General features: G+C 45.4%; 1 protein-coding gene across 2 annotated transcripts in view; it reads right to left on the reverse strand.

Annotated features, from left to right (window-relative positions):
- OSBPL2 (oxysterol binding protein like 2) overlaps positions 1-21054 on the reverse strand; it is a 338773-nt gene that overhangs the window by 23333 nt on the left and 294386 nt on the right. For both annotated transcript variants that reach the window (XM_063959309.1, XM_063959310.1), the window contains 4 exons: positions 3886-3983; positions 3619-3801; positions 2565-2672; positions 784-873 (listed from right to left, as the gene is read on the reverse strand). In XM_063959309.1, the coding sequence (XP_063815379.1) occupies positions 784-873; positions 2565-2672; positions 3619-3801; positions 3886-3983 (479 nt within the window). The remainder of the gene's footprint in view (positions 1-783; positions 874-2564; positions 2673-3618; positions 3802-3885; positions 3984-21054) is intronic.

Raw genomic sequence — 21054 nt, forward strand, 5'->3', positions numbered from 1 at the left:
TTTCGGTCCATTATCAGATACCATCAACTGCCAAACACACCTTCCATGCTATCGGACACCCCAACTACAGCCTACAATCTCTCCACCCCTACCAGGCTTTAGGCTGGTCTCCCTATACAACTCTCATAGCTGCATAGGAGACATTAAATGTTTTAGAAAGTGGTCACTACAATCGATTTAACAAATCAACTGAAGTCTAGAAATGTAAAGTAAGATCTGTTTACTAGCTGTGTAGAAAGCTGTAACAGGCTGGGACAGTCCAGTAGAAGGAATAGTTCTCTTTCTTTGCGTAGTGACACAGACTAGTTATATTATAGGTAACCATTATAGTCACCGTTGAACGACAACAGAGGCTACATTTACAGTACCAGATGGGTTTTCCCGCCTGTTATAATTTTAGGAGAACAGAAACTGTAAATTAATAAAATACATTGGTTCAACTCTTTTGTTATAACTTTAATGATTCCCAAAACCACATTTTTGGAAATATAGGCCAGGTAAATAAACAAGGCGCAGATTGATTTTACAGGGGTTAACAAAGAAACGTGAAGAAGAATGTGGTAGGCGGGCAAGAAGATGCACTTGTCTGTGTAATGTGGGACGAGTGTGCAGATTCTGGGGTTCATAAATGACCCATACAGGATAATTCCATAAGCAGTGTATTGCACAGTTTATAGAAGAAAATAGGTTATATCCCTGGAAAATAGGGCAAATGGCAAACACCATTCCCCGACCCCTTATCCAGTCATGAAACAGATGGAAAATGATGACTTTGGCACTTACTTCTTGTCTTGAATATACCCTTCTACTCTGTGCAGCTCCTTTCCAAACAGACCACATGGTTTGAAGTTCAGGATGCATTTATCCCCGGTACTGTTATAAGACATAAATAGATATGCACATTATGAACATAAAATACATACGTTTATAAACAGATTATGAAAAAAAAAAGTGATTGGAACCCATAGTAATAAACAAAGACATTATTATTCCGCACTAGTAAGGAGCCGTTATGAATTGTGACTGTCTGGCTGTGACAGACACTTGATAATACGTATTCATGCAGTTCCAGGATATACAGAAGATGTCTCCTAAAGCTATATATGTTTAATAGGATCAATTATTAGATAGGGTTTGGTGAATGACAACGGAATTTCTTTGTTAGCATGGTTGATGCAAAATTGCTCAAATGGATCGATGTTCTAGTATTCTATTTGATGTTGGAGTAACTGTTACTGCGGTCATTATTTATAGTTATCCCGGCTTCAGTGGTGATCTGGACAGACTGCAGAAGGGATGAATGTGGCCCACTACATGGGCAGGGCAGAAAGCTTGGTGGGCATTCACTCAGTGAGGATGGAGGGCAGGTTATGGGCTTTCCTGCATAGTAGTATAGAGTAGTTTGCAGGGGAAGCGGTTACAATACCGCTAGTCGGGATCTCAGAGGTCATAATGCAGACACCGGAAATCCTGGATTGCGGTGAAATGCAGCCGCCAGAATACCGGCGCCACAGGGTTTTCTCCCTCCATGACACTCAGAGGGAGAATATAACCTGCAGCATGGCGAGCGCTTCGAGCCCGCAAGGGGGGCTTGCTAGCACTCGCCCCGCTGCCGGCATACTAACGGTTGGGATTCCGCTGTAGGTATACTGATGGCCACCAGTTTTTCATACTGAAACAGTTTGTAAATGTCACTTCCCACTGTGCTGCAAAACAATACATGGCTGTAGTGCTGTAGCATTACAAATTAGCTGTTCATATTGTTACTAGCGCCTGGGTCTTTGGTAGACATTACTGAAAAAAGGGAGGGGGAATTAACAGGTAATAGTCTGCTCAGCAGAGCTTTTGATACAACACAGTAGATAAAGGCCATATTTATTGACCAAATCCATCAAAAATAGACATTTTCAGTGGATACACGTAAAATGTAAGTGCCCCCTGGATGTATCTGCGGCAGTTCCCCAGTTTCGTAACACAATAGTAGCCCCCATAGGTTTCGATAAGAACTATATTGTGAGGTTTACCAAGTTCCGGAATGCAAAACTAACACCATTTTAAGATTACATTAGATTTTGTATCCTATGGGCTACAAATTGCATAATTTACTGGTAACAGCTACTCACACATGCGATCACTTTATACATTGCAGGATGCCCCTAGATGTGACTTTTAATACATTCAGACAGCACAGAATTTCTTGACACAATAATAAGAAATTCAAATTATCAGGTCTTAACACAATCATCAATATATTGATCCTAAAATTATTACAAATACAATAGAACTGATAGAAACTCTCCTGCCTGAAATATTATTTATGCAGCATATATTACATGACACGGCCACGCTATGTAAAAGCATGCAGTAGAAATTATGTTTCTCCCATGATTCAGCCTTTTTGTTTCCTAGGTCAGCAGATATTGTAAGAATAAAAAATATTTTCTCCCATGTTTTCTCCAGTACATTTCAAAAGTTGGTGAAGATTCCCTATAACATTTATTTGGACCCATTTATGGTTTTTAGTCCTGATGTAAAATAAAGCAAAACAAAGAAAATGTCTGTACCTGTGATTTATGATCTCCACTGTCCCATACTGCTCTATCCAAAGCTTTCCAATGATGACATTGTGTACACAGCAGGTGGGATTCGTCCAGGTATAGACCTCTTTGTGTCTGGAGGGGACATAACTTACTCAGTCAAATGGAGTCATGCTTCTCTGACTTTACCCTGGCTAACAGCACAGTTTTTTTTAATCACAAAATTAAAAAAAAGGAAAATAAGGAATAACAAGGCAAATTCCACAGCAAGAATGAGGGTGCTTTTATTTTCAGTATAGCTACCAGAAATAATTTAAATTAAAATCCAATGAGTGGTCAAGAAGGAATAAGGCTGAGATAATAGACATTCAGGCTGCCCCCTTCTATTTAGTGGACTTTCATTCAACTCTCATCAGCAGCCCCTATGGGACATACCAGGACAATTTACACAGACGTTTAGGGGAACTCTGTACAGATCATATATGGGGGCCATATGTAACAGGGTCCGAGATTGCGGGAGGTGCGGGAATGCCAGACGATCATGGACGGTTTTTTTTTGTTTTGTTTTTAAACGGCAACCATTTACAAGGCATGGTTTTGCCTTGTAAATGATTTCCGCTTTAAAAAAATATCCAAGATCAGCAGGCAACCTGCATCTCCGGCAAACTCGGACCCTACTACATATGCACCATTATCTTCTACTATTACTTTTCCAACTATTCTTCATTGTGTGTTTTTCCCAAGTGCTGCTCATACTGGTAGTCCTGCCCCGGGTGTTTTACGGATGTTGAAATGAGTACAGATGGAATGTCAAGGTACTGGGATAGCCTCTAAGGTGGAAATTCAATTCTTCATGATGCATTGTGCACATCCCGATGAATTCCGGTAGTACAACACTGCTACTTTTCAATGCACATCTCTGAGGTGTGAAGGAAAACTGGCAATTTTAGTGACTGTTTTCTGACCATCCTAATGTTGTTCAGATGGCACTAAGAACTGAATCCCCCACTAAGACTATAGGGGTAACTGTCAAAGATGCAAAGATTAGTAGCAATCCAATACTCTTCTGAGTAATACTCACTTAAGTAGCTCCAGTGTGATGATTCCTCGTGGCTCAGCCTCCACACTCTTACCCCAGAACTTCAGTTTGGGATAAATAGACCCATGGAAGATGAAGTCCTTGTTTAGACCTTCAGCATAAAAGGCACTAACAGGTGGGTGGTGGCTTACTTGTTCAGATACAAAGTGGAACCCTAAGTCTTCCCTACAAGAGACACTTTATTAGTCACTTTCAACACAGGGTCTTGTGATAGCCTCATTTCCTTTTCTCAGTATATCTTAGACTCACCTCACTAATTCATACGTTTCTCCAAGAAGAGGGTTGAATGGTTTCCCTGTCCTCTCCCATTGGGATGCAACAGCCGAAACAGCAAAAGCAGCCACGGTCTGCAGAGAAAATGATACTGATTTTTAACCTATACCAAATTACATGAAAGCAAGCGGAGAAGTCATCACATGAACACACAGTGTCTTTGCCATGGCTAGACTTCTATAAATGCAGTCTGTGAACACATACCCAAAATTGCTGTACGTCCTTGTTAAGAACTATTGTTTTTTTTTGTACACAAACTGTTCTCTGCCTGCACTATTCACTCTTCAGGTGAACTTACATGCCCATCATATTTGTTTTTCCCTATGTTGAATTCTTTTTACTGATAAAAGAACAGAAAGTTTGACATATAAGTGATCTCAGGCTATGCTACCCCTAGGCACAAGTCTACTGTGCCGACAGCAAGTGTGACATATGAACTATCTCAGGCTCTGTTGTCTCTAGGCACAGGTCTACTGTGCCGAAAACAAATGTCAGCACTGATCTTCACACAGCCAATAACCAGAAACATAATACAACAGTGGACATAAAACATATTCTTGGTACAACCTAGAACTAATATAAAGATAATCAGGACAGATAAAACCTTGGAGTTGAACATAAAAACTGACTATAGTTTTAGATTAAGAAAAAAAGGACTCTCCTTGTATGTAGGCTAATATTGGTGCCCCAATGAAATGAAAAATCATAATTTTTAAATACAAATGTATATGGGAATGAAAACCTTATTTGAGATACAGTATCCATTTAAAAGAAGAGTTAGTGAATCGGAATGGATATAGGGCCTGATTCATTCCTGATTGCTGCTGTGCATTTTCGCTCAGCGGGCAATCAGGTCCTAACAGTGCATACACTGCAATGCGCACGTGCGTCGGACAACAACAAAGGATGTAGCTGGTCAGCGGCAGGATGGTGCAAAAAATTCGATCGCATGGGTGTTCGCAAGGTGATTGACAGGAGGAGGCCATTTTTGGGTGGTAACTAGTGATGAGCGGGTTCGGATCCTCGGGATCCGAACTTCACCTTTTTTTCCCACGGGTCCGAGCAACTCGGATCCTCCCGCCTTGCTCGGTTAACCCGAGCGCGCCCGAACGTCATCATCCCGCGGTCGGATTCTCGCGAGATTCGTATTCTATATAAGGAGCCGCGCGTCGCCACCATTTTTCACTCGTGCATTGAAGATGATCGTGAGAGGACGTGGCTGGCGTCCTCTCAGTTTCTATGTTCAGTGGGCTGCAAATATCTGTGCTCAGTGTGCTGCAAGTGCAAATATCTACGTTCTCTGCCTGAAAAACGCTCCATATCTGTGCTCAGTGTGCTGCAAATATCTGTGGTCAGTGTGCTAATTGCTTTATTGTGGGGACTGGGGACCAGCAGTATTATATAGTAGGAGGACAGTGCAGAGTTTTGCTGACCAGTGACCACCAGTATTATACGTTCTCTGCCTGAAAAACGCTCCATATCTGTGCTGCATTGTAGTATATAGTAGGAGGACAGTGCAGAATTTTGCTGACCACCAGTATAACTATATATAATAGCAGTACGGTACAGTAGTCCACTGCTCTACCTCTGTGTCGTCAAGTATACTATCCATCCATACCTGTGGTGCATTTCAGTTTTGCACAGTTTGCTGACCACCAGTATATATAATATATAGCAGTACGGTACAGTAGGCCACTGCTCTACCTACCTCTGTGTAGTCAAGTATACTATCCATCCATACCTGTGGTGCATTTCAGTTTTGCACAGTTTGCTGACCACCAGTATATATAATATATAGCAGTACGGTACAGTAGGCCACTGCTCTACCTACCTCTGTGTCGTCAAGTATACTATCCATCCATACCTGTGGTGCATTTCAGTTGTGCGCAGTATATATAGTAGTAGGCCATTGCTATTAATATATTACTGGCATATAATTCCACACATTAAAAAACGGAGAACAAAAATGTGGAGGGTAAAATAGGGAAAGATCAAGATCCACTTCCACCTCATGCTGAAGCTGCTGCTACTAGTCATGGCCGAGACGATGAAATGCCATCAACGTCGTCTGCCAAGGCCGATGCCCAATGTCAAAGTAGAGAGCATGTAAAATCACAAAAAAATAAAGCTCAGTAAAATGACCCAAAAATCTAAATCAAAATCGTCTGAGGAGAAGCGTAAACTTGCCAATGTGCCATTTACGACACGGAGTGTCAAGGAACGGCTGAGGCCCTGGCCTATGTTCAAGGCTAGTGGTTCAGCTTCACCTGAGGATGGAAGCACTCATCCTCCTGCTAGAAAACTTAAAAGAGTTAAGATGGCAAAAGCACAGCAAAGAACTGTGCGTTCTTCTACATCACAAATCCCCAAGGAGAGTCCAATTGTGTCGGTTGCGATGCCTGACCTTCCCAACACTGGACGGGAAGAGGTAGCGCCTTCCACCATTTGCACGCCCCCTGCAAGTGCTGGAAGGAGCACCCGCAGTCCAGTTCCTGATAGTCAAATTGAATATGTCACTGTTGAAGTACACCAGGATGAGGATATGGGTGTTGCTGGCGCTGGGGAGGAAATTGACAAGGAGGATTCTGATGGTGAGGTGGTTTGCTTAAGTCAGGCACCCGGGGAGACACCTGTTGTCCGTGGGACGAATATGGCCATTGACATGCCTGGTCAAAATACAAAAAAAAAATCACCTCTTCGGTGTGGAATTATTTCAACAGAAATGCGGACAACTGGTGTCAAGCCGTGTGTTGCCTTTGTCAAGCTGTAATAAGTAGGGGTAAGGACGTTAACCACCTAGGAACATCCTCCCTTATACGTCACCTGGACCGCATTCATCAGAAGTCAGTGACAAGTTCAAAAACTTTGGATGACAGCGGAAGCAGTCCACTGACCACTAAATCCCTTCCTCTTGTAACCAAGCTCCTGCAAACCACACCACCAACTCCCTCAGTGTCAATTTCCTCCTTACACAGGAAAGCCAATAGTCCTGCAGGCCATGTCACTGGCAAGTCTGACAAGTCCTCTCCTGCCTGGGATTCCTCCGATGCATCCTTGAGTGTAACGCCTACTGCTGCTGGCGCTGCTGTTGTTGCTGCTGGGAGTCGATCGTCATCCCAGAGGGGAAGTCGGAAGACCACTTGTACTACTTCCAGTAAGCAATTGACTGTCCAACAGTCCTTTGCGAGGAAGATGAAATATCACAGCAGTCATCCTGCTGCAAAGCGGATAAACTCAGGCCTTGGCAGCCTGGGTGGTGAGAAACGTGTTTCCGGTATCCACCGTTAATTCACAGGCAACTAGAGACTTGATTGAGGTACTGTGTCCCCGGTACCAAATACCATCTAGGTTCCATTTCTCTAGGCAGGCGATACTGAAAATGTACACAGACCTCAGAAAAAGAGTCACCAGTGTCCTAAAAAATGCAGTTGTACCCAATGTCCACTTAACCACGGACATGTGGACAAGTGGAGCAGGGCAGACTCAGGACTATATGACTGTGACAGCCCACTGGGTAGATGTATTGCCTCCCGCAGCAAGAACAGCAGCGGCGGCACCAGTAGCAGCATCTCGCAAACGCCAACTCGTTCCTAGGCAGGCTACGCTTTGTATCACCGCTTTCCATAAGAGGCACACAGCTGACAACCTCTTACGGAAACTGAGGAACATCATCGCAGAATGGCTTACCCCAATTGGACTCTCCTGGGGATTTGTGACATCGGACAACGCCACCAATATTGTGCGTGCATTACATCTGGGCAAATTCCAGCACGTCCCATGTTTTGCACATACATTGAATTTGGTGGTGCAGAATTATTTAAAAAACGACAGGGGCGTGCAAGAGATGCTGTCGGTGGCCCGAAGAATTGCGGGCCACTTTCGGCATTCAGCCACCGCGTGCCGAAGACTGGAGCACCAGCAAACAGTCCTGAACCTGCCCTGCCATCATCTGAAGCAAGAGGTGGTAACGAGGTGGAATTCAACCCTCTATATGCTTCAGAGGATGGAGGAGCAGCAAAAGGCCATTCAAGCCTATACATCTGCCTACGATATAGGCAAAGGAGGGGGAATGCACCTGTCTCAAGCGCAGTGGAGAATGATTTCAACGTTGTGCAAGGTTCAGCAACCCTTTGAACTTGCCACACGTGAAGTCAGTTCAGACACTGCCAGCCTGAGTCAGGTCATTCCCCTCATCAGGCTTTTGCAGAAGAAGCTGGAGACATTGAAGGAGGAGCTAAAACAGAGCGATTCCGCTAGGCATGTGGGACTTGTGGATGGAGCCCTTAATTCGCTTAACCAGGATTCACGGGTGGTCAATCTGTTGAAATCAGAGCACTACATTTTGGCCACCGTGCTCGATCCTAGATTTAAAACCTACATTGTCTCTCTCTTTCCGGCAGACACAAGTCTGCAGAGGTTCAAAGACCTGTCAAGTCAAGCGGAACGTGACCCGTCAACAGCTCCTCCTTCACATTCTCCCGCAACTGGGGCTGCGAGGAAAAGGCTAAGAATTTCGAGCCTACCCGCTGGCGGTGATGCAGGGCAGTCTGGAACGAGTGCTGACATCTGGTCCGGACTGAAGGACCTGCCAACGATTACTGACATGTCGTCTACTGTCACTGCATATGACTCTGTCACCATTGAAAGAACGGTGGAGGATTATATGAGTGACCGCATCCAAGTAGGCACGTCAGACAGTCCGTACGTATACTGGCAGGAAAAAGAGGCAATTTGGAGGCCCTTGCACAAACTGGCTTTATTTTACCTAAGTTGCCCCCCCCCCTCCAGTGTGTACTCTGAAAGAGTGTTTAGTGCAGCCGCTCACCTTGTCAGCAATCGGCGTACGAGGTTACTTCCAGAAAATGTGGAGAAGATGATGTTCATCAAAATGAATTATAACCAATTCCTCCGTGGAGACATTCACCAGCAATTGCCTCCAGAAAGTACACAGGGACCCGAGATGGTGGATTCCAGTGGGGACAAATTAATAATCTGTGAGGAGGGAGATGTACACAGTGAAAGGGGTGAGGAATCGGACAATGAGGAGGAGGTGGACATCTTGCCTCTGTAGAGCCAGTTTGTGCAAGGAGAGATTGATTGCTTCTTTTTTGGTGGGGGCCCAAACCAACCAGTCATTTCAGTCACAGTCGTGTGGCAGACCCTGTCGCTGAAATGATGGGTTCGTTAAAGTGTGCATGTCCTGTTTATACAACATAAGGGTGGGTGGGAGGTCCCAAGGACAATTCCATCTTGCACCTCTTTTTTCTTTCATTTTTCTTTGCATCATGTGCTGTTTGGGGACTATTTTTTTGAAGTGCCATCCTGCCTGACACTGCAGTGCCACTCCTAGATGGGCCAGGTGTTTGTGTCGGCCACTTGTGTCGCTTAGCTTAGCCATCCAGCGACCTTGGTGCACCTCTTTTTTTCTTTGCATCATGTGCTGTTTGGGGACCATTTTTTAAATCTGACATCCTGCCTGACACTGCAGTGCCACTCCTAGATGGGCCAGGTGTTTGTGTCGGCCACTTGGGTCGCTTAGCTTAGTCATCCAGCGACCTCGGTGCAAATTTTAGGACTAAAAATAATATTGTGAGGTGTTCAGAATAGACTGAAAATGAGTGGAAATTATGGTTATTGAGGTTAATACTACTATGGGACCAAAATGACCCCCAAATTCTATGATTTAAGCTGCTTTTGAGGGTTTTTTGTAAAAAAACACCCGAATCCAAAACGCACCCGAATCCGACAAAAAATTTTCAGGGAGGTTTTGCCAAAACGCGTCCGAATCCAAAACACGGCCGCGGAACCGAATCCAAAACCCGAAAAATTTCCGGTGCACATCACTAGTGGTAACTGATATTGGGAGTGTCCGGAAAAACGCAGGTCAGCCCAAGCGTTTTCATGGAAGGTGTGTGACGTCAGCTCCGGCCCTGATCAACCTGTTCTGATCGCACTGTAGGAGTAAGTCCTGGTCTGCGCAGAGACTGCACACAGTGGATTTTTGCAGCTCGGCATACACATGGGATCACACACTTGCACGGTGAATTTCCACTCCCCCTTGGGGCAGCGACTATCTGAACGCAGGACAGCAAAGTTAGCAGCCCAGCGATCAGGTCTGAATCACCCCCATACTCTATTATTGTCTGCCCCCTGAGCCAGCTGATGGGTGTGATATGTTTTACCCATGGGCAGGATACCCCCCAACCCCCACTCACCGCAGCCTAACTCTAACCCTCCCCGGGGTGTCTAAACCTCTTCAACATCCTTATCAATATCCTCACAAAATACCTTGCCTCTAAACTCCTTAACCTCACCCTCACATGTTAATGGGAGCTCACTGGATCTGGTTTTCACTCACTGTTGTGATATTTCTGCTTTTTCCTACTCCCCTTTTCCTCTCTCTGGCCACTACCTGCTCTCTTTTAAATTATCTCTCTCTGCTTCCCCTTCTCTACATCCTAAGGCTATTGACACGGCATCCCTATCCTCCCAGTTCGACACTACTTTCTCCTATTCTCTCTCTCATGCCCTGATCAAGCCACTTCCCTATACAATGCATCCCAGACTTCTGGATAGCTCCAACAACCACTATTCAGCCTTGCAGATTTAAACCTAAACCCTGGCACACCAAATATCTTCAAAAATGCTCAAGCTCTAAAGCAGACTTCCTTCATTTCAAACTTATGCTGCAAGAATCTCATCTCCTCCTAGTCTACCAGCCCCCGGCGCCACAGTCAACTCCCTCATCTGCCCACCCCGTCTCCCCTCCTCACTGTCTACTCTTGACTTTGCAGCTTATTCTTGACCCTCTGCTGCTTTTGTGGACTACTCTCTCCTTCTGCAAATCCTTCACTCCCTTGGCCTGCGTGATATTGCCCTCTCCTGGCTATCCTCCTACCTCTCTGACTGTTCCTTCTCTGTCTCCTCTTATGACTCCACCCCCCCCCCCCCCCCACACACACACACTAACTGTAGGTGTCCCCCAAGGTTCTGTTCTTGGTCCTCTCCTAATGATACTCAAATCTACCTTTCCTCCCCTGACCTCTCCCCTTCTCTCCTCACTCGTATCTTCAGCGTTCTCTCTGCTATCTCTTCTTGGATGTCCCACGCTTTCTTAAACTCAACATGTCTAAGACTGAGCTGATCATCCTCCCACCCTTCCGCACGACCTTAACTCCCGCAATTTTATTATCTATTGATGGCACTACTATCTCCTCTAGCCCCCAAGTGCTCTGTCTTGGTGTAATCGTGGACTCCTCCCACTCCTTCATACCACACATTCAGCACCTCTCACAAAGCTGCCATTTTCATCTCAAAAATATTTCCAGGATCAGACCCTCTCACCCAGGATGCTACCAAGACCATTATCCACTCATTGGTCATTTCCAGACCGAACTACTGTAATCTCCTCCTAACTCCTCCTAACTGGCATCCCTGACAAATGCTTCTCTCCACTCCAATCTATCCTCAATACTGCAGCCTGGCTCATCATCTTCACGAAATGCACTACGTCCACCTCACCTCTCCTACAATCCCTTCGCTGGCTTCCCTTCCCTTCCAGAATCCAATTCAAACTTCTCACAATCACTTACAAAGCTCTCACCCACCCCTCTCACATTTACATCTCTGACCTTATCTCCCTTTACACTCCCACCAGTCCTCTTCGCTCTGCTAATGCATGCCGACTCTCCTGTCTTCTGATTTCTTCCTTCCACTCCTACCTTCAAGATTTCTCACATGCTGCTCCCTTTCTCTGGAATTCTCTACCGCTGTCTCTCAGACTCTCCACCTCTCTACAAAACTTCAAAAGGGCTCCAAAGAACCATTTCGTCACCAAACCCAGCCTAATCTCATCCTAACCCACTGTTCCACGCTCACTGTTTACCCCATTTCTGTCTGCCCCTCCCCTTTAGAATGTAAGCTCTCACAAGCAGGACCCTCAACCCTCATGTGCTTATCCTTCTCTCACTTAAACCATCACCATCTTCAATGGCACCAAATCCAGTGGTTTTCTGCCACCTTAATACTTATGTCAGTGTCGTCTGCTGATGCAGCTATGTTTATTTACCCTGTACTTGTCCTATATGGTCTTCAACTGTAGGTCATTATTTTCCTGTTTTGATTATTCATTTATGTAATTGGGAGCTGCGGATCCTTTGTGGCGCCATATAAATAAAAGATAATAATAATAATAATAAAAAATAATAATAATAATAATAAGTGTTTGTAGGTGACAGATTCATTCCACAGTGGTAAAATGTATCCCCTCACATCAGGCCATGGGGTTATACTGATTAAAGAGCTATACCTGATACATTTCCCTGAATTCTAGAAATTACACAATGAAATCACAGGCACAGGGCAATTGTATACAGTATGTTGACAATTGCTTATACCAGACTGCTTTAATTGTGTTAATAACTGTGTCAATGTATATCTGGAAAGATTACATAATGAGAATGTCTACATGCATGGCCTTTGTATAACTGAAATTATTTTTAGTTGTTTTGTCTCCTAGCTGGCAGAGGTGTAGCATTAGTAACTAGAATTACCTAGGTCACACTAATAGCATGCAGTAACAAAACTTAGCCTGTGCTAGGCAGGTATATGCACTACAAAGAACATACAGATCAGTTGTCACAGATATTTTGCAATCACTAGCACTGGTAGGATAAGATAAACTGTGCAATAACCTAATAATTCAGATAACAAATATAATAAAGGGTAGATAAATAATACTGTCATAAGTGAGCAATGTTTCACAACAAAAACATAAAAAGAAAGATGCAATGCATACTGACACAGTAAAATACAGACTGACAGTGAGAGAAATGAAAGAGAGGAACAGCAGACAGATATTGAGGAATATAGAGATATATATCCAGAAATGAGATATAAGAGAGATAAGTATGAAAGACAGATATGAGAGATACACATACTGTACAAAGAAAACACAAATATGAGAGAGGCGGGTGTGGCCCATAGAGTTGACCAGACTTAGGTTGACAGTGTCTAGGTCTACCACTATTGACCGACAGTAACTAAGTCGACACAAGCAGTAGGTCGACATGTACAAGGTCGACAAGAGTTTTTTAATTTTTTTGGGTGTTATTTTCTTTGTACAGTGAACGGGAACCCCAATTAGTGCACCGTGTTCCCGCGCACGGCTCGCAGGTTACCGTTCCCAATTGTAGACAAAGTGAATCGCAAAGTATGAAAAAAAAAAAAAAAAAGGGAAAAAATTTCTACCTATTACATGTCGACCTAGCGTCCACGGCGACGTAGTAACCATGTCGACCTAATGCAAGTCGACCTAAGTGTCACACAAATAGCATGCAGTAACAAACCTCAACCTGTGCTAGGCAGGAATATGCACTACAAAGAACATACAGATCAGTTGTCACAGATATTTTGCAATCACTAGCACTAGAGACCGGATACAGAGAGAAGCACAGAGACAAGAGACACAGATAGGAGAGAGAAGAGTGACATAAGACACACACACACACACACACACACACACACACACACACACACACCATACTTGCCTACTTTTGAAAAAGCAATTCAGGGAGATTGTGAAATTAACACCTATAAGCGCGGACGTTTACTGCTGCATCTGAAAGGGGTGTCATGAAAATGACTTACATCAAAACGTAAATGAGCCCCAAAGTTAGTATACTGTATACACATATACTGTAAGTGGCCATGAGAAACCTTATTTAAAATGAATGTAGCCATAGGGATCATTGTGCCATATAACCAATGCAGGGAAATGGCACTGATGATCCCATTTGAATGTATATATCTCTAATTTATCTTTTCCCCAAGAATGTAACAGCTATATAATGGGGGTAAGGTAAAATCAGGGAGATTGCTGGTCTATTCAGGGAGTCAGGGAGATTGCTGCTATTTCAGGGCATCTCCTGCAGAATGAGGGAGGGTAGGCAACTCTGACACACACACAAATATGACAACAACAAAGGGAGATGAAATAAATAGATTGCAGACAAAGAAATATAAAAGAAAAAATAAGAATTTACTTACCGATAATTCTATTTCTCGTAGTCCGTAGTGGATGCTGGGGACTCCGTAAGGACCATGGGGAATAGCGGCTCCGCAGGAGACTGGGCACAAAAGTAAAGCTTTAGAACTACCTGGTGTGCACTGGCTCCTCCCCCCATGACCCTCCTCCAAGCCTCAGTTAGGATACTGTGCCCGGACGAGCGTACACAATAAGGAAGGATTTTGAATCCCGGGTAAGACTCATACCAGCCACACCAATCACACCATATAACTTGTGATCTAAACCCAGTTAACAGCATGATAACAGAGGAGCCTCTAGAAAAGATGGCTCACTACAGCAATAACCCGATTTTTTGGTAACAATAACTATGTACCAGTATTGCAGACAATCCGCACTTGGGATGGGCGCCCAGCATCCACTACGGACTACGAGAAATAGAATTATCGGTAAGTAAATTCTTATTTTCTCTGACGTCCTAGTGGATGCTGGGGACTCCGTAAGGACCATGGGGATTATACCAAAGCTCCCAAACGGGCGGGAGAGTGCGGATGACTCTGCAGCACCAAATGAGAGAATACCAGGTCCTCCTCAGCCAGGGTATCAAATTTGTAGAATTTTACAAACGTATTTGCTCCTGACCAAGTAGCTGCTTGGCAAAGTTGTAAAGCCGAGACCCCTCGGGCAGCCGCCCAAGATGAGCCCACCTCCCTTGTGGAGTGGGCATTTACAGATTTTTGGCTGTGGCAGGCCTGCCACAGAATGTGCAAGCTGAATTGTACTACAAATCCAACGAGCAATAGTCTGCTTAGAAGCAGGAGCACCCAGCTTGTTGGGTGCATACAGGATAAACAGCGAGTCAGATTTTCTGACTCCAGCCGTCCTGGAAACATATATTTTCAGGGCCCTGACAACGTCTAGCAACTTGGAGTCCTCCAAGTCCCTAGTAGCCGCAGGCACCACCATAGGTTGGTTCAGGTGAAACGCTGAAACCACCTTAGGGAGAAACTGAGGACGAGTCCTCAATTCCGCCCTGTCCGAATGGAAAATCAGATAAGGGCTTTTACAGGATAAAGCCGCCAATTCTGACACGCGCCTGGCCCAGGCCAGGGCCAACAGCATGACCACCTTCCATGTGAGATATTTTAACTCCACAGATTTAAGTGGTTCAAACCAATGTGACTTTTGGAACCCAAAAACTACATTGAGATCCCAAGGTGCCACTGGAGGCACAAAAGGAGGCTGTATATACAGTACCCCTTTTACAAACGTCTGAACTTCAGGGACTGAAGCTAGTTCTTTTTGGAAGAAAATTGACAGGGCCGAAATTTGAACCTTAATGGACCCCAATTTCAGGCCCATAGACACTCCTGTTTGCAGGAAATGTAGGAATCGACCCAGTTGAATTTCCTCCGTCGGGCCTTACTGGCCTCGCACCACGCAACATATTTTCGCCAAATGCGGTGATAATGTTTTGCGGTTACATCCTTCCTGGCTTTGATCAGGATAGGGATGACTTCATCCGGAATGCCTTTTTCCTTCAGGATCCGGCGTTCAACCGCCATGCCGTCAAACGCAGCCGCGGTAAGTCTTGGAACAGACAGGGTCCTTGCTGGAGCAGGTCCCTTCTTAGAGGTAGAGGCCACGGATCCTCCGTGAGCATCTCTTGAAGTTCCGGTTACCAAGTCCTTCTTGGCCAATCCGGAGTCACGAATATAGTGCTTACTCCTCTCCATCTTATAATTCTCAGTACCTTGTGTATGAGAGGCAGAGGATGGAACACATACACTGACCGGTACACCCACGGTGTTACCAGAGCGTCTACAGCTATTGCCTGAGGGTCCCTTGACCTGGCGCAATACTTGTCGAGTTTTATAAACATGTGGAAGACTTCTGGGTGAAGTCCCCACTCTCCCGGGTGGAGGTCGTGTCTGCTGAGGAAGTCTGCTTCCCAGTTGTCCACTCCCGGAATGAATACTGCTGACAGTGCTATCACATGATTTTCCGCCCAGCAAAGAATCCTTGCAGCTTCTGCCATTGCCTCCTGCTTCTTGTGTCACCCTGTCTGTTTACGTGGGTGACTGCCGTGATGTTGTCCGAATGGATCAACTCCGGGTGACCTTGAAGCAGAGGTCTTGCTGAGCTTAGAGCATTGTAAATGGCCCTTAGCTTCAGGATATTTATGTGAAGTGATGTCTCCAGGCTTGACCATAAGCTCTGGAAATCCCTTCCCTGTGTGACTGCTCCCCAGCCTCGCAGGCTGGCATCCGTGGTCACCAGGACCCAGTCCTGAATGTCGAATCTGCGGCCCTCTAGAAGATGAGCACTCTGCAACCACCACAGGAGAGACACCCTTGTGCTTGGTGACAGGGTTATCCGCTGATGCATCTGAAGATGCGACCCGGACCATTTGTCCAGCAGGTCCCACTGGAAAGTTCTTGCGTGGAATCTGCCGAATGGGATTGCTTCGTAGGAAGCCACCATTTTTCCCAGAACCCTTTCATTGATGTACTGAGACTTGGCTCGGTTATAGGAGGTTCCCGACTAGCTCGGATAACTCCCTGACTTTCTCCTCCGGGAGAAACACCTTTTTCTGGACTGTGTCCAGGATCATCCCTAGGAACAGAAGACGAGTCGTCGGAATCAGCTGCGATTTTGGAATATTGAGAATCCAATCGTGCTGCCGCAACACTACCTGAAATAGTGCTACACCGACCTCCAACTGTTCCCTGGATCTTACCCTTATTAGGGAATCGTCCAAGTAAGGGATAACTAAAATTCCCTTCCTTCGAAGGAGTATCATCATTTCGGCCATTACCTTGGTAAAGACCCGGGGTGCCGTGGACCATCCATACGGCAGCGTCTGAAACTGATAGTGACAGTTCTGTACCACAAACCTGAGGTACCCTTGGTGAGAAGGGTAAATTGGGACATGAAGGTAAGCATCCTTGATGTCCCGAGACATCATGTAGTCCCCTTCTTCCAGGTTCGCAATCACTGCTCTGAGTGACTCAATCTTGAATTTGAACCTCCGTATGTAAGTGTTCAAGATTTTAGATTTAGAATCGGTCTCACCGAGCCGTCCGGCTTCGGTACCACAACAGTGTGGAATAATACCCCGTTCCCTGTTGCAGGAGGGGTACCTTGATTATCACCTGCTGGGAATACAGCTTGTGAATGGCTTCCAAAACTGCCTCCCTGTCAGAGGGAGACATCGGTAAAGCCGACTTTAGGAAACGGCGAGGGGGAGACGTCTCGAATTCCAATTTGTACCCCTGAGATATCACCTGAAGGATCCAGGGGTCTACTTGCAAATGAGCCCACTGCGCGCTGAAATTCATTGAGACGGGCCCCCACCGTGCCTGATTCTGCTTGTAAAGCCCCAGGGCTTGGCAGAGGCGGGAGAGGGCTTCTGTTCCTGGGAACTGGCTGATTTCTGCAGCCTTTTTCCTCTCCCTCTGTCACGGGGCAGAAATGAGGAACCTTTTGTCCGCTTGCCCACGAAAGGACTGCGCCTGATAATACGGCGTCTTCTTATGTTGAGAGGCGACCTGGGGTACAAACGTGGATTTCCCAGCTGTTGCCGTGGCCACCAGGTCTGAAAGACCGACCCCAAATAACTCCTCCCCTTAATAAGGTAATACTTCCAAATGCCGTTTGGAATCCGCATCACCTGACCACTGTCGTGTCCATAACCCTCTACTGGCAGAAATGGACAACGCACTTAGACTTGATGCCAGTCGGCAAATATTCCGCTGTGCATCACGCATATATAGAAATGCATCTTTTAAAAGCTCTATAGGCAATAATATACTGTCCCTATCTAGGGTATCAATATTTTCAGTCAGGGAATCCGACCACGCCAACCCAGCACTGCACATCCAGGCTGAGGCGATTGCTGGTCGCAGTATAACACCAGTATGTGTGTAAATACATTTTAGGATACCCTCCTGCTTTCTATCAGCAGGATCCTTAAGGGCGGCCATCTCAGGAGAGGGTAGAGCCCTTGTTCTTACAAGCGTGTGAGCGCTTTATCCACCCTAGGGGGTGTTTCCCAACGCACCCTAACCTCTGGCGGGAAAGGATATAATGCCAATAACATTTTAGAAATTATCATCAGTTGTTATCGGGGGAAACCCACGCATCATCACACACCTCATTTAATTTCTCAGATTCAGGAAAACTACAGGTAGTTTTTCCTCACCGAACATAATACCCCTTTTTGGTGGTACTCGTATTATCAGAAATGTGTAAAACATTTTTCATTGCCTCAATCATGTAACGTGTGGCCCTACTGGAAGTCACATTTGTCTCTTCACCGTCGACACTGGAGTCAGTATCCGTGTCGGCGTCTATATCTGCCATCTGAGGTAATGGGCGCTTTAGAGCCCCTGACGGCCTATGAGACGTCTGGACAGGCACAAGCTGAGTAGCTGGCTGTCTCATGTCAACCACTGTCTTTTATACAGAGCTGACACTGTCACGTAATTCCTTCCAACAGTTCATCCACTCAGGTGTCGACCCCCTAGGGGGTGACATCACTATTACAGGCAATCTGCTCGGTCTCCACATCATTTTCCTCCTCATACATGTCGACACAAACGTACCGACACACAGCACACACACAGGGAATGCTCTGATAGAGGACAGGACCCCACTAGCCCTTTGGGGAGACAGAGGGAGAGTTTGCCAGCACACACCAGAGCGCTATATATATACAGGGATAACCTTATATAAGTGTTTTTCCCCTTATAGCTGCTGTATTTTTAATACTGCGCGTAATTAGTGCCCCCCTCTCTTTTTTAACCCTTTCTGTAGTGTAGTGACTGCAGGGGAGAGCCAGGAGCTTCCCTCCAACGGAGCTGTGAGGGAAAATGGCGCCAGTGTGCTGAGGAGATAGGCTCCGCCCCCTTCTCGGCGGCCTTATCTCCCGTTTTTCTGTGTATTCTGGCAGGGGTTAAATTCATCCATATAGCCCAGGAGCTATATGTGATGCATTTTTTTTGCCATCCAAGGTGTTTCTATTGCGTCTCAGGGCGCCCCCCCCCAGCGCCCTGCACCCTCAGTGACCAGAGTGTGAAGTGTGCTGAGAGCAATGGCGCACAGCTGCAGTGCTGTGCGCTACCTTGTTGAAGACAGGACGTCTTCTGCCGCCGATTTTCCGGACCTCTTCTGTCTTCTGGCTCTGTAAGGGGGCCGGCGGCGCGGCTCTGGGACCGAGCTCCATGGCTGGGCCTGTGATCGGTCCCTCTGGAGCTAATGGTGTCCAGTAGCCTAAGAAGCCCAATCCACTCTGCACGCAGGTGAGTTCGCTTCTTCTCCCCTTAGTCCCTCGATGCAGTGAGCCTGTTGCCAGCAGGTCTCACTGAACATAAAAAAACTAAAACTAAACTTTTCACTAAGCAGCTCAGGAGAGCCACCTAGTGTGCACCCTTCTCGTTCGGGCACAAAAATCTAACTGAGGCTTGGAGGAGGGTCATGGGGGGAGGAGCCAGTGCACACCAGGTAGTTCTAAAGCTTTACTTTTGTGCCCAGTCTCCTGCGGAGCCGCTATTCCCCATGGTCCTTACGGAGTCCCCAGCATCCACTAGGACGTCAGAGAAATATGAAATGGATAGATCTACTAACTAATTGAGAGAAACAGTTAAAACAGAGAGGCAGAGAGTCAAATGTACATAAGATATATAGAAGGATAGATATAGAAGAAACAGACCTGACAGAAACATACCATTGAGAGGACGTGTCACATTTGATGCTATGAAGAGAGCCACAAAGCTCTGCAGTGACAGACAGCTGGCAAATCAAATCATACCAATAACATATCAGAAATAAAATCATCACCAAACAATAAAATCTGCCAAAGGAGTAGACAGAAAACAGGGAAGAAAGTGCCAAGCTCATAAGAATTTACAATGAACAGAGAGCGGATAATGCTGACATAATAAGTGAGAAGGGATAGTAGCTACTGATACCCAGCAGGGCTAGTAGTATCACTTAGGTTAAAATAGCCTGTAGTGAACATTTTTGGAGAGTATCTGAAAGATGAAAGAATTTAGGACAGTCTGGTCAGTCAGGTACAGCTTTCCATAGCTGAGACTAAAGGGTAGATTTATCAAAGCTTGGTGGTAGGTAATAATGGAAAAAATACCAACCAGTCAGTTCCTGCAATTTTTCAAACACAGCCTGTAAAAGAAGCTGATCAGTTGGTACTTTTATCTCTCTCCAACTCATTGTCAAGTTCCTCAAACCATTCCTAACACTGCAAGAGTTTTGGAAGCGTGCATAAGAGGTGGCAATCAGAGAGTAGGCACAGAGGGAGAGGAGCTGAACAGACAGCATGAGGGAGATTATCGCAGAATGAGCAGAGATATATGAGGGTATGTGAAAGCCTTGAAGATCAGTAGTTTGAATTGTGGTGCAGCCAGTGAGGATGATCAGTTCCATTATGGCAAACAGAAACATAGGGACAGATTTAAGTCTGGTGAAGTGTTAGAGTGGAAGGTGATAACGCACCAGCCAATCACCTCCTAACTTCCATGTCAAAGGCTGGGATTGAAAAATGACAGGAGCTGACGGGCTGGTGCATTATCACCTTCCACTTATCACTTCACCAGGCATAAAAAATCTGCCCCACAGAAACAATGGGGCAGATGTACTGAGCCTGGAGAAGTAATAAAAGCAGTGATAAGTGTAAAGTGATAACGCACTAGCCAATCAGCTCCAATATGTAAATTGAGTTATCACCTTGCACTTATAACTGCTATTTCACTTCTTCAGGCTTAATACATTCTCCAGGATTAATACATCTGCCCTAATATCCCATAGAAAAAAGGTACAGAATTAGTAAAAGAACCAGACAAGCAGAAACTGGTCATTAAGCCTAGACTCTATAGAATAAACCTGCAGTACAGTTCAATCCTAACATTTGTAACCTGATAAAAAAAACAGTGTTATAAAGACACCGGAACACTGTTAACATTAATTATATATTTATTAACAGTTCTTTATTTAGAGCAAAAATGGTTCCACAAAGCTTCATAGATAATAATGGCCGTTCACATCAGTCCCTGCCCCAATGGAGTTTACTAGTCTCTACCAAATGTACATAAACACAGAGAGAA

Source organism: Pseudophryne corroboree, chromosome 3 (assembly GCF_028390025.1).
Source record: "Pseudophryne corroboree isolate aPseCor3 chromosome 3, aPseCor3.hap2, whole genome shotgun sequence".
Lineage (NCBI taxonomy): Eukaryota > Metazoa > Chordata > Amphibia > Anura > Myobatrachidae > Pseudophryne > Pseudophryne corroboree.